General features: G+C 35.0%; 1 protein-coding gene across 1 annotated transcript in view; it reads right to left on the bottom strand.

Moving 5' to 3' along the window:
• ANKRD11 (ankyrin repeat domain 11) overlaps positions 1-15,049 on the bottom strand; it is a 265,116-nt gene that overhangs the window by 84,384 nt on the left and 165,683 nt on the right. The window contains exon 3 of the mRNA XM_044663169.1: positions 706-844. Within this exon, the coding sequence (XP_044519104.1) occupies positions 706-844 (139 nt within the window). The remainder of the gene's footprint in view (positions 1-705; positions 845-15,049) is intronic.

Genomic DNA, 15,049 nt, shown 5'->3' with positions numbered 1-15,049 from the left:
ATACCACTTTTTTACTCATTTGTCCTTTGGAGCAAATTACATCATACCTTTCCCACTGCTTCAAGATTAGGTTAAAAATCTACTTTTTTTTACTCATTAAATAATACTAAATATTCTGAATGGCTAACTAGGGAAGTGCCCTGGGGATGGTACTTTTGAGTAGATAACTACTCTCACCTTATCACTACTTCATCATTGCAGGACAGAAGGGTGACTAAAGGTAGAACTTGGGTTGGGTGAGTGATCTCTCCCCATTCCTTATTTAATAAGGACACTTCCTGGAGGAACTGGGACTTAAGGAGACTTCTGAATGAAGAGAGGAGGTAGTTGGCAAATATGAGAAGGAAGGTTGTTCCAGGGGCAAAAGGATGACCTGGAGGAAGTCATAGGAGGGAACAGGAGAAAAGGAATGCAAAGGGGCACAAGGAAATTAGCTTGACTGAATTGAAGACAGTAAGACATTGGACAATCAAAGCAAAAAAATAGATTCACTATGAACTTACTATTTTCCAATTAATCTTAACATTAAAACAATAGTTTTTCTCATTTACTTGGCTTCTGTCTATCAATTAAATACAGAGAAAGGCAGCCTAACTGAGATTTAAATCATTCAGGAGATAATTGAGGGGAAAATATTACTTGTAGAAGCTTTAAATCTACCTTCTGTGCCGTTAAGTGTCCATTAAAATCAGGTGGATTCTTTACCTGTATCGGAGTCTTTTTGATCTCCATTGGTTCCAACAGTGAAGGGCAACTTCCGTTTGGTAGCTCTTTCTTTTACTTCTTTCCCTCCATCACTCCGGTCCAATTTTGGAGTCTTGGTTAGAGAAACTTTATCTTTATCCTAGGAAAAAAAAGCAAAAACTTCAGACATATTTTAAAGGGCACACAGCAAAATGACTTACATTGTTGTTTATAACCACAGTCAGTACACAAAGAGGAAAAGAAGAAGCATTTATTATATGACAGGAATAGTACTGAATACTTTACAAATATCTCACAATGACAAATAAATATTATCCCCATTTTAGATTGAGGAAACTGAGGCAAACAGAGGGTTCATGACTTGCCACAGGTCACACAGTTATGAAGTGTTTAAGGTTGGAGTTGAACTTGGGTCTTTTTAACTCCAGGCCCAAGCACTCTTAACTACTGGGCGAATTAGTTGCCTCTGAATTCTTAGTAGAGACAAAATCTTAGAAGAGATGGTAAAATGATCTAACTATTCATGTATTTTCCTCATACAGATATACTTTTCCAAATATTTCTAACTACCTTACAGAGTGAGGTATAGTGACAATAATGAGGAAAAACCATTCAACAGAGAATAAGGAAGGGAGCTTCTAAGCCCAGGGCTACCACTATTTAGGGTCTCTGAATCCCTAGTGCTTATCACAGTACCTGGAACATAAATGGTGCTTAATATTAGCTGATAGTGTAATTTTGGGAAACTCACCTAACTTCTAGGTTTGCTAATCTAGAAAATTAAATTAAATAACAAGAAAAATTTTCTCTAATTATCTAGACATAAAGTTTGAAGTCAAGTGAAAAAAACAATATGGAAAATCAGAAGGACAAAGTAAGCAAATAATGCATATATTACATTAATAAAATTAACAAGTAAATGATGTGAGAGATATTATACAAAAGGAATGGTGTATGACAGTACTTAGTTTGGGGTTATCAGGGAGTATTTCTTTAAATCTGGAGAATCTTTCTAAATTTGGCACCTTGGGGGGAAAGAGACAAGTGAAAAAGTAAGGCATTTAGAAAAAGAAATAGATGAACAGATAGGAAGTACACTTGATTTTTTACTTTTTTAAATTTTGAATATTTTCTCCTAGTTACATATTTCATGTTCTTTCCCTCTCCTCCAAACTCCCCTAACCCCCCTTAGCCGATGCACAATTCCACCGGGTTTTACATGTATCATTGATTAAGACCTAATTCCATATTAGGATTGTTGGATTCCATATTGATAGTTGGACTAGAGTTATCATTTAGAGTCTACATCCCCAATAATATCCCCCCAAAAGCCATGTGTTCAAACAGTTGTTTTTCTTCTGTGTTTCTCCTCCCACAGTTCTTCCTCTGCATGTGGCTAGTTTTCTTTCTTATAAATCCTTCAGCCTTGCTCTGGCTGGATCAAAAGGCAGATTTTAAAGCCCTTTGAGCATAGTTCCAAATTGCCACCCAGAATGGTTGGATCAATTCACAACTCCACCAGCAATGCATTAATGTCCCAATTTTACCACATCCCCTCCAACATTCATTACTTTCCCTTGCTTTCATTTTAGCCAGTCTGCTAGGTGTGATGTGATACCTCAGAGTTGTTTTGATTTGATTTGCATTTCTCTAATAATTAGAGATTTAGAACACTTTGTCATGTGCTTATTGGTAGTTTTGATTTCTTTATCTGAGAATTGTCTATTCACGTCCCTTTCCCATTTACCAATTGGGAGATGACTTGATTTTTTGTATAACTGATTTAGCTCCTTGTATATTTGAGTGATTAGATCTTTGTCTGAGTTTTTTGTTAGAAAGATTTTTTTCCCAATTTGTTGTTTCCCTTCTAATTCTGGTAGCACTGGTTTTGTCTGTACAAAAACTTTTTAGTTTAATATAGTGAAAATTATTTGTTTTACATTTTGTAATTATTTCTAACTCTTGCGTGGTTTTAAAATCTTTCCTTTCCCAGAGATCTGACAAGTATATTATTCTGTGCTCGCCTAATTTACTTAAAGTTTCCTTCTTTATATTCAAGTCATTCACCCATTTTGAATTTTATCTTGGTATAGGGTGTGAGTAGGCCCAATCTCTACCATATTGTTTTCCAATTTTCCCAGCAGTTTTTGTCAAATAGCAGGTTTTTGTCCCAAAAGCTGGGTTTCTTTAGGTTTATCGAAAACTGTCTTGCTGAGGCCTCTTAACCCTAGTCTATTCCACTGATCATCCTTTCTGTCTCTTTGCCAGTACTATATTGTTTTGATGACCGCTGCTTTATAATACAGTTAAAGATCTGGTACTGCTAGGCCATTTTCCTTCATATATTTTTTTCATTATTTCCCTTGATATTCTTAGTCTTTTGTTCATCCAAATGAACTTTATTACAGTTTTTTCTAATTCAGTAAAAAAGTTTTTTGGTAGTTTGATAGGTATGGCACTAAATAGGTAAATTAATTTGGGTAGAATGGTCATTTTTATTATGTTAGCTCATCCTACCCATGAGCAATCAATGTTTTTCCAATTGTTTTAGATCTAGTTTTAATTCGGTGGAAAGGGTTTCATAGTTGTGTTAGTATAATTCCTGTCTTTGTCTTTGCAGATAGATTCCAATGTATTTTATATTGTCTAGAGTGATTTTAAGTGGAATTTCTCTAACTCTTCCTGCTGCGATGTTTTGGAAATATATAGAAATGCTAATGATTTATGTGCATTTATTTTGCATACTGCAACTTTGCTAAAGTTGTTGATTATTTCCACTAACTTTTTAGTTGAATCTCTAGGTTTTTTAAGTAGACCATCATAACATCTGCAAAGAGTGATAGCTTGGTCTCCTCATTGCCTATTTTAATACCTTCAATTTCTTTTTCTTCTCTAATTGCTACTGCTAGTGTTTCTAGTACTATGTTAAATAATAGAGGTGACAATGGGCATCCTTGTTTCACTCTTGTTGGGAATGCTTCTAATTTATCCCCATTGCAGATGATGTTTATTATTGGTTTTAGATATATACCATTTATTATTTTTAGGAAAGGCCCTTCTATTTTTAAACTTTCTAGTGTTTTCAGTAGGAATGGGTGTTGTTGTATTTTGTCAAAAGCTTTTTCAGCATCTATTGAGATAATCATGTGGTTTCTGTTGGTTTGCTTGTTGATATGGTCAATTATGTGGATGGTTTTCCTAATGTTGAACCATCCTTGCATTCCTGGTATAAATCCCACCTGATCATAATGAATAACCCTCGTGATCACTTGCTGGAGTCTTTTTGCTAGTATTCTATTTAAGATTTTTGCATCTATGTTCATTAGGGAGATTGGTCTGTAGTTTTCTTTCTCTGTTTTTGACCTACCTGGCTTTGGGATCAGTACCAAATTTGTGTCATAGAAGGAGTTTGGTAGAACTCCTTTGCTTATTTTGTCAAATAGTTTGTATACTATTGGAATTAGTTGTTCTTTGAAGGTTTGATAGAATTCACTTGTGAATCCATCTAGCCCTGGGGCTTTTTTCCTAGGGAGTTCTTTGATGGCTTATCCAATTTCTTTTTCTGATTTGGGATTATTTAAGTATTCTATTTCTTCTGCTGTTAATATAGACAATTTATATTTTTGTAAATATTTATCCATATCACCTAGATTGCTATATGTATTGCCATATAGTTGGGCAAAAGAGTTTTTAATGATTGCCTTGATTTCCTCTTCATTAGAGATGAGGTCTCCCTTTTCATCTTTGATACTGATAATTTGGTTTCCTTCTTTCCTTTTTTTAATTAGATTGACCAGTACTTTATCAATTTTATTTATTTTTTCAAAGTGCTAGCTTCTAGTCTTATTTATTAATTCAATAGTTCTTTTACTTTCAATTTTATTGATTTCTCCTTTGATTTTTATAATCTCTAATTTAATTTTTAGCTAGGAATTTTCAATTTGTTCCCTTTCTGGTTTTTTTATTTGCATGCCCAGTTCATTGAGCTTTGCCTTCTCTAATTTGTTATTATGTGCACTCAATGATATAAATTTCCCTCTGAATACTGCTCCAATCTCAAAACATCATATTAGCCCAAATATGACCCTGAATATAGCACTATCCTAAGTATTTTGAAAGGTAACACAGAAAGAGGAAAACCCAATTTTATTTTCTCCTTTTAAATTACACCTTTCTCTTAACTCATGAATAATGTAGGCACTTTATATTCAAAGTTTTTGCAATATCATTCCTATATAAGTCCTTGTACATTTCAGCAATTCTCTTCTTCACATTTTCAGTCAGGTGATCCTTGAATGCATGAAGGAAGAGCATTTCTCTCTGATGCAGTAATGCACCAGGGCGCCTATCCCAAACCACATTCAACCTATCTAACTGAAGTTCTTCATTCATCCATCCCTTTTTCTACACACAAAAGATCACTCCTGATGGTAACTTTTCCTTAGGTAATGTTTTATACCTTAAAATTACATGAGGAATCAATTTGCACCTCTCAGCTGTGACCACAAGCAGTCATTCTAGTTTTCTCATTTCCAGTAGTTTGAATCAACACTGATTTGGCACCTCTAGTATTAAGGGTGACATTTGGTGGAATATCAAAACAATTTGATCAGCATTTCTGAGGAGATAGCCATGCTTTTTATGTATGCTGAGGTGCACAATATACAACTTAGGATTTCAAAGCTGGAAGTGTTCGAATATAGAGTGAATGTGACTTTAAAAGGTATATATCGGAGAAAAAAACATCGAACTATATTCGGGCTAAAAGAGTCATTTGACTAATGGAAAATTAAAACTGGATGTTCCAAAGGCAACAAATTGAACTATCTAAAAAAGAACTTTTTCTTTTCTTCCTAAATCTTCCTTCCTTCCTATATCTACACAGGGCACCACCATTCTTCCAAAAATCTAGGTTTACAATGTCAGTATCACTCTTAAATCTTTTCCTATACATACCCTAAAAATTCATTATGTTGTTAAGTTGCTTCATTCCACCTCCAAAGTATTTATTTCCATCTCTACTCTCTCCATGCCTTTTCACAGTAAATACCCTAATTCAAAGCCCATAGAACTTCAGCCCTGGATTATTATTGAAACACTACCTTTCTCCAAAAATTGAGTCAAGCCCCCAATGCCCTTTCCAGAGTGATGCCAAATTGATATTTAAAAATCAATTACAGATGTCTAGCTATGTCACTGTCCTGCTTTAATGGCACCCTAATACCTCCAGAATCAAATAGAAAGGATCTTTTTTGGCATCTCAAGTTCCTAACAATCTGGCTCTATGTTTTTGTTACAAATACAGTCAACAGACACCCTCTTCTATGGTAAATACAGTGCAAAGGGCTAGGGAAAGTGGAAAAATAAAGAGAAAAGTAAAACCATCTCACTCTCAAGGACTACACAGTCTAGGAGGCAACAAACTACTATGTAAAACAAAAGGAATGCAGACAAATTGGTGATAATCAAAGACAGAAGTTACTATCATTAAGGAAGATAAGGAAAAGTTTCTCCCAAAAGAAGGGATTTTAGAGGGCATTTGAACTAGAGGTCAGGAAGCAGAGATAGAAGGGGAAAGGGGGGGTTAAGTGTGGAAAATTAATATTGAACTGGGATATTTCTTGAGAAACAGTTCTCCTTTTAACAGTTTGATTTTTGAAACTACAAAATCCTCTCTCTACACTCCCCGTGTGACAGTTCTCTAATCAGATTTGTCTTGGAGACAGACTGAGTGATGACATCAAAAGGGATGTATATTGGCTAGCCCAGGTCTGGAAAATAGTTCTTTTGTCTTTATCTTCTGTTCTGTCTTTGTCTCTCCCACCTCCACCCCAAACCCAATGCTAATGATGAAGCATAATCTCCACTCCATGAAAAAGATATGGCGAGCTACAAGAAAAAATTTTATGGAAATGATTAATTGTGAGAATTTCTTTTTTTTGGTCTATACAGTCATTATACATAGAGATATAATGTTTTTAGGATGTTTCTCATGTGCTAATTCACAGTAAAGAAGTATCTGGACTCTAAAAATTTAATAATGATTAAAATATACCAATAAACATTTATTAAGCATCTATCTGTTATATACCAGGCACTGAGCTAAGCATTTGAGGGGTAACAGTGTCAATGCTTACTGAAGGGGCTTACAATCTAATGAGGAAAGACTAAATAGAAAAGGAAGATGAAAAAGTCTAAAAAGATGAAAGTCTAGGGAAAGAGAAGTTAACCTATTGGGGGTAGAAGGAAGAGATGGCAGTATGGGAACTGCACAGGAGAGAAAAGTCAGTCAGAGAAGTCGCTAAGTAGTAAAACCAGGAGAGAGATGAAAATATTAATATCTTCTAAGTTATTACCAAATTTCGTACTTCAATACATTAAAGAATGTGTAATTTACCTGCTAAAGGTGGTTACTCCAAAAATGTACATTAGAATCCAGCACCTTGTTGCTATGATTTAAAAAAAGTTCATACCTCAAGGGTCAAAATTCTTCACAATGAGGTTTTAGTCATGCCAATGACTTGGAAAATGTCAATAGAATATATCACTAAATTCATATGAGAACCCATTCCAGTTGAAGCCATAGATGAATATCCTATTCAGACGGAACAGCGGGGTCACTTCGATTACATAGTGAAGTATCAAGAAAGACTTTTAAAAAATAAATTAATATTAAAATATCTTGCTAAATCCAACTTCTTAATTTCTTGACAAAACACAGACTAATATAGTCAGTCTATTCCAATCATTGCCTTAAGAGGTACTAGCACTTCTATATTTATAATTGAACTAAATCTTCAGGCCTGGAACAATTTCTGTAAGAGGCAGCATGATAAGGGCAGCTGGGTAGCTCAGTGGAGTGAGAGACAGGCCTAGAGACAGGAGGTCCTAGGTTCAAACCCGGCCTCAGCCACTTCCCAGCTGTGTGACCCTGGGCAAGTCACTTGACCCCCATTGCCCACCCTTACCAATCTTCCACCTATGAGACAATACACCGAAGTACAAGGGTTTTAAAAAAAAAAAAAAAAAAAAAGAGGCAGCATGATATGCTGGATAAAAAAGTGTGGAATTAGGAAGATCAGGGTTAAAATCCAGACTGAGGGTTCTAAAAATTGTTTTATATCTGACCCACTTTCAAAGTCTTCTGAATCATATGTATCTCTTTATTAGAGTGATGCTTATAAACACATAAAACAGAATCCACAGTAAAAAGAAACAAATTATATCAAAATATCAATTTTTACAAAATTAAAAATCTTTTGCCTTGGACATGTAGGAGTTAAAATACCATTTATCTTCTTTGTAGTTATTTCCTAATCTATAAAATGATTTTGAGACTCAAATTAGATAATATATGTGGAACAATTTGTAAAGCTTCAAATACTATAAATGTTGACTATTATAATGTATGTTCCATTTCTCATTGAAATATCTTCCTCCCTATCAAATTCTTTAGTTCTTCAAAGCCTTCCAGGCAAAAGGTCCATAACTCCATTAGTAAGTGTCATGAACTTCTTGTGAGTTCTTTCTCTTGTTGTTGCTTCTAACAGAATACAGACTGGTAAAATTTGAAGAAAATTTTCATTTTCTATCCTACTAGTACTCTCAAAGGGATCCTTAAATATTACCAATTAAAAAAGCCAACAATTGATAACAATACATTATAGTTTAAAAATCACTTCATGCATCTATCTTTAAATAATTGTCACATTTTCTTAGTTGTATATATGATCTTTTCTAGACAATTACTTCCATGAGTTGAAAAACTGTGACTTTACTATTTATTGAGGCTCTTTTGTATTTAGATCATATTTATTTCCCTCTCTCCAGATTAAATCCTTCCTTGTGACAATGAAAAACAATTAAGGAAAACCGTCTAAAACAGAGGCCGCACATATAAATGTAGATAATATTCTACCCTAGCAGTAAGGGAGGAAGTATGTTGCATTATAAATTCCCTGGAACATTCACTGGCTTGTCTATTATTCTAAACTGCATTTACTTTTAGTGATGCACTTACAGAGCTGTTCTCAGATAGATAGATAGATAGATAGATAGATAGATAGATAGATAGATAGATAGATAGATAGATAGATAGATAGATTTCTAATTTTTAGTCCCTCTCTGATCCCTCAGAAAGATATATAGTTATAATCATATTTATAGAGCAAAGTTTTTTTTATAACAACATTCTCTTTGATGGGTAACCACATTTCTAGTATTTACCACCAACGAGTAGCTGCTGTAATTAATAGGTTCATATATAAAAGATTGTTTATTTCTCCAGTTTCCTTGGGTATGTTTGGAAGATGGATTACTGGGTCAAAGGTTAGGATAATTTAGTCACTTTTTCCTCAAAGCTCTGATTCTGACTCTTCAGATTTCACCATGCCTCTGCTGTCTTCTCATCTTGGAACTTTCCTAAGTGTCTATGGCCTCCTCACTGTAGAACATCTCTTTGCCCCTGAAGCCCAAACTCCCATTATTGAGTTATTAGAACCTCCATTATTAGGAAGGGTTTAGGCAGCCATCATTCTTTCATAAACTAGTTCTATTTCTAAATTTTCCAAAGATCAACATCACCTTTCCTATTATTTGGCTCTGTAATGATAAAAAATGCTATGAAACTGGGATCCAGGTAAGAAGAATAGATTTCCTGGATCAGGCAAACAATAACCAAAACACAGAAAGATTCTGTCAGAATCGTGAGTCATTAAATATAATTTTAGATACTTATTATTCAACCCTCAAGACATCTCTAATTGGTTGATACCTAATGCTGAGTGGACTAATAATTTCTAGTCCCTTCCTGATCTCTCAAGAAGATAGGGGAAATTACCTGTCTGATCATAGGATCCAATATTCTTGCTGATATAGATGAAGAAAATGGGTTATGGCTAATTAGGATTGACTATCCACCCCAATGAGGACTCAAGAACGATGCCAGGCTACCCCACCCCAGACATCCTAGACATAAACTAGTTCTTATATTGCCCATCTTATTTATCTAATTTTAAGAGCAGCTCTGGGACAAGCCGTATTTTGAATCAAATAATACAGTCTGATCATTATTTAGAAATAAAAATGATACAGATTCAGAATAAATCTTCTCAGCTCCCTTTTCTTTATTATTTTGTTTCATTAGATTTGGTATACTCAAGGGAAGTGAAACTTGTTCCTTTGCATATACACACACACTCTCTCTCTCACAAATACTTAGCACAGAACCTGGCACATAATAGTCACTTCCTAAATGTTTGCTGATTTGACTTGCATAATTTCAACTGAAGTCTAGAATTATGGAACAATTTTTCTGTTCTATGTGTGCCAATAGCCCTGCCTTCCTATTGCCAATCCAACTTCAACAACTTTTGTTTTGTCCTCTATGCTAATTTGCATGGTGTCAGATGAAATCTCAGTTATTTTTTTCAATTTCAACTCTACTTGATTTGGAGTACAATTTCATGTAGTCATTTATAAACCGAAATTCTTCTTTTGGAAATTTTTAATATCTTTTGTTAACTTATCCAGGTAGGATAGAAGCAGAAGCCAAAGAAAATAGTAATCTAATCACTAGAAAGACTCTAGAAGGATTATTGTTTCAAAAATTATCAAGCAATCAATACAACCATACTAAGTATGTACTATGTGTCAGGTACTATACAAACTCGGAAAAACTGTCTTTTTTCAGTGTCCAGAGATTGAGATTTAAACTATCTTGATCTCACCTCTTCATAAAGGTTTTCTGACTTACCTGAAAATTACTTAGTACTTCTATGACAGTTTAACCTTTCATAAGAATATTTTTGTGCAGTCATTTCTGCCTTACTTTTCTCATTGTAGTATAAGTTATTTGGGATTAGGCAATTGATTTTATTTATCTTGTATAGCCTCTATAACCTGCAACTATGCCTTTATAGCAAGTAGATGTCCAAGGGAGATGAATGACTTTTAATTTTAACGAAGCCATGTTTCTTTGACCACATGCCTAGGAAAAAATGGTTTTATCAATGTCTATCACTTCACTGTATATACTAGATAGGAAACTTTTATCAGTATGATATATATATATATATATATATAATTCAGTCACTAAACATTTATGAAACTGTGCTATGTGATAGGTATACAAATGGAAGAAAAAGAAAAACAGTTTGGGAACTTGTGGTCTAATAGGAGACGTACAAAAGAAGGACATGATTGAGAACTCTCTAGAATTGCAGCCTGATAGAAAATTTAGAGTTAAGCAGCAAATGACCTCTTTAAATGGAGGTCCTGAAAAGGGGCTTTCTACCTTCGAATGAGAAGAAAGGGATTCAGGGGGCAAAGGGTACTTAGGAGGACAATCAAAAAATCTTAAATTTAAAAGTACTTCAAAAGATAACTACAGCACATACTTAAAAAAAAACAAAAACAATCCAGTGTACAACATAATTAGCAAGTAGTTCTCAGACCTTTGTTTGAAGAAAGACTTCCTGAGAAGGGGAACTCACAAATTCCTGAGGAACACTACACCATTTTGGCATATTCTAGGAAGTTTTGCTTATAATGCAGGGTCAATCTGACACGCCCCCACCAACCCTCTGAAATTCTGCCTTACGATCACAAGCAGCCTTTCTGGGGATGAGCAGAACAAGATTATGGGTCTCCTCTACAAGAATTCAATTTAAACATGTGTGAAGAAAACATGTCTGCTCTTCTCAAGGCTAAACATAATCTTCAAATGATCCCAATAGGATGCTACTAAAGATGCTAAATTGCATCCCTTTGGATACAGCTTCCTCCATGCCCTTCAAATATGGCAGCGCCCATTCAGACCACAATACTCTAGAGCAGTGATTCCCAAAGTGGGCGCTACAGCGATCCAGGAAGACGGTGATGGCAAAAGGTGCATTTGGGGGTGGTGAATAACTGTAAGGGAGCGGTGATAGTATGTGACAGGGGGCGCTAAGTAATATTTTTTCTAGAAGGGGGGAGGGGGAGGAGGCCAAAAATGTTTGGGAAGCACTGCTTTAGCAGGGAGGTGAGAGTTCATTCAGGAGCATTCTGTTGTGTTAGCTTGGGTGTGATGGGCTAACCCATCACTCCCAAGTTTGTATGCCAGCAAAATAACCAAACACACCTAATCTTTTGTTGAAAATTAAAATTTTTAGTTGTGATGCTTCATATTTATCCTACTAAATTTCATCTCTTGCCCAAAGATCTAATCTGTGGAGATGCTCAGACCTTGTCATACAATACATTAGCCATTTTCCTCTATGAATTATTAACAAATCTGAAGCTTTCTGCCAAATACTGAGAAAAATGTTAGATAGCACACAGTACTAGCAGCACAAATCCTGGGGGCTATTTTATCAGACATCATCCCAAATTGACATTAAAAAAAAAGAATGCTCTTTTAACCCATACATTAAATTAGTTATAAATCATCTTAAAAATGATAGCCTTTTCAAAATTTATTTACCTTTTATACAAAAATAGCAACAGAAATGTTATTGAATCTTTGCAAAGACATAAAGAAGTAGGAAAACATGAGGCATGTACAACAGAAGAGTGAATAATACAGTTTTACCAATAGAAAAAAGAATGTAAAAGAAAGATACCAATAAAGCTAAGAAGATTGAACTTAATTCCATAACAATGGGAAAGAATTGGACATTTTAGTACAAGTAAGTAATATAATCAGAGATCTGAAGAATGCTCTAAATAAATACCATTTGAGAAATACAAATGAAAACAGCCTGAGTTATCTTTTCATATGCTAAATATTGAAAAGGTGGGAAAAGTCAAATGTGGAAGGGTTATGGAAATATAAGAACATAGGTGCATTGTTTTGTTTTGGTTTTATTCTTTTAAACCCTTACATTCCATCTCAGAATCAATACTGTTATACTGGTTCTAAGGCAGAAGGGTGGAAGGGCTAGGCAATGGGGCTTTCAAGTGACTTGCCTAGGTCACACAGGTAGGAACTGTCTGAGGCCAAATTTGAACTGAGAGTCTCTCATCTCCAGGCCTGGCTCTCCATCTACTGAGCCATCCAGCCGCCCTCAGTTTTATTGCTGATTGAGTAATGAAATGGTAAAAATCATTTTAGGAAAAAAAATTTATAATTATGCAAATAAAATATTAAAATATACATGTACTGTACAAAAATATTTATAGCTGCGCTTTTTGTGGTGGCAAAAAACTGGAAAAGGAGAGTATGTCCTTCAATTGGGGAATGGCTGAACAAACTGTGGTATATGCGGGTGATGGAATACTATTGTGCTAAAAGGAATAATAAACTGGAGGAGTTCCAGGCGAACTGGAGAGACCTTCGGGATCTGATGCAGAGCGAAAGGAGCAGAGCCAGAAGAACATTGTACACAGAGACTGATATACTGTGGTAAAATTGAATGTAATGGGCTTCTGTACCAGCAGCAATGCAATGACCCAGGACAATTCTGAGGGATTTATGGTAAAGAATGCTACCCACATTCAGAGGAAGGACTGCAGGAGAGGAAACATATAAGAAAAGCAACTGCTTGAACGCATGGGTCGGGGCGGACATGATTGAGGGTGTGGACTCGAAACTACCACACCAATGCAACCACCAACAATTGGGAAATTGGTCTTGATCAAGGACACATGACAAAACCAGTGGAAAAGTGCGTCGGCCATGGGTGGGGGGAGTGCGGGGGGGTGAAGGGGAAAATAGGAGCATGAAACATGTAACCATGTTAAAAATGATTATTAATAAATGTTAAAAAAAAATATACATGTACTTTGACCCAGAGACTAAATTACTAGTTTTATATCCAAGGGCATTGATAAGTCCCTTTATATAACAAAATAATAATGGTATACTGGCTTTCTGTGACAGCACAGACTTGATAATAAAGTAGGAGTCCATCAACAGGGAAAGGAGTAAACAAATGTGACCCATGAATGACATGGAATATTACTGTACTTGTAGAGACAATAAATGTGATGAATATAAAAGCAATGACAGATCTAAATGAATAATACAGAATGAAGTAAAGAGGATCAAGTAAACAATAAACACAATGACTACAATACCATATATGGAAAAAACACACATACAAACCATCAAAAATGAACGTTACAAAATTTTGAAAATTTATGAGAATAAAAAAATCATAGCCAATGCCTTTAAAGAGTTGAGAAATCCATAACTGTTGTACATTGTGTATATTTGGGAAATTTATGATGTATTAATCAGTAATGCTAATTTTCCTCTTGTCATTTTCATTCTTAGTCTTTTATATTACAATCCAAACATGAATTAACAAGAAAATGGATAAATTGGTACGAGTTATAATGAAAAGCAGAAAGACTATTACAACAGATATTATGTTAAAATTTCAAAGTAAGGTAAAGCTAGAAGTGAATGCAATGGTTGAAAAAAGTGCTTTTTTAGTTATTTGAAATGGAGGGTGAAAGGAAGAAAGGCTAGATAGATACGAGTGTTACTCAGAAGACAGTAAAAGATATTACTGGGACTAAGTTACTACAGGAGGAGGAATTACCAGTCTTATCAAATTCTCAACCTTCCTATTTATTATAGAAATTTCCATACAAAAATAGCCTAATGGCACAGACAAAGCTATTTCTTTTAGAAAGAAGGGAATTTTTAGGTCAGTCTGAATGGTTTCCTATCATTGATATAGGCAGACAGGTTTGGGTTTGGGTCAGAGTAAGGTAATCAAGGTAATTTCTTGGAGTATGTTTGTTTTAGTACATGAAAAGTTCTAAGAATGGAAGGTTAGACTCATCCTCAAAAGGGGGTAGGGGGAAGACAGGCATGGGAAGAGTCAAGAAAACCAAATGCTTAAAGGACATAAAAGAAACAAAAAGATTGTGAATGGTGGGGAGAGCACAACACTGCATGGAACAGAGGATTGCTATCTAGACTGTTAGACCACATCTAAGTAATGAATTCAATTCCTTTCCTAATTTAGGAAAGACACTGACAAACTGGACCCCATCTATGTAAGAACTGCCAAAACAGAGAATGGAATTGAAAGCCAGGATATACCGTTGTGAGGACAGTTAAGATGAAGATTAGACTTGCCTAGTTGGGCATCAAAATGGACAGAGAGGCAGATTTCAGCTTGATAATGAATACATTTTCTCAAAATGAGAGCTGTTCTAAAGCATAATTGAGTAGCTATATGGTAGGTGCAGTGGCTAGAATGCTAGCCCAGGGGTTATGAAGACATGAATTCCAACACTAAGCAAGTCACTTAATTGATTTTGGCCTCATTTTCTTGTAAGCTGGGGATAATAATATCACCTTCCTCATAGGGCTTTTGAGAGGATCAAATGAGATTAATATTTGTAA

The sequence above is a fragment of the Gracilinanus agilis genome, chromosome 2, assembly GCF_016433145.1.
Source record: "Gracilinanus agilis isolate LMUSP501 chromosome 2, AgileGrace, whole genome shotgun sequence".
In the NCBI taxonomy this organism is placed as follows: Eukaryota; Metazoa; Chordata; class Mammalia; order Didelphimorphia; family Didelphidae; genus Gracilinanus; species Gracilinanus agilis.
Note: the sequence above shows the minus strand (reverse complement) of the source record. Positions and strands in the feature narration are given on the sequence as shown.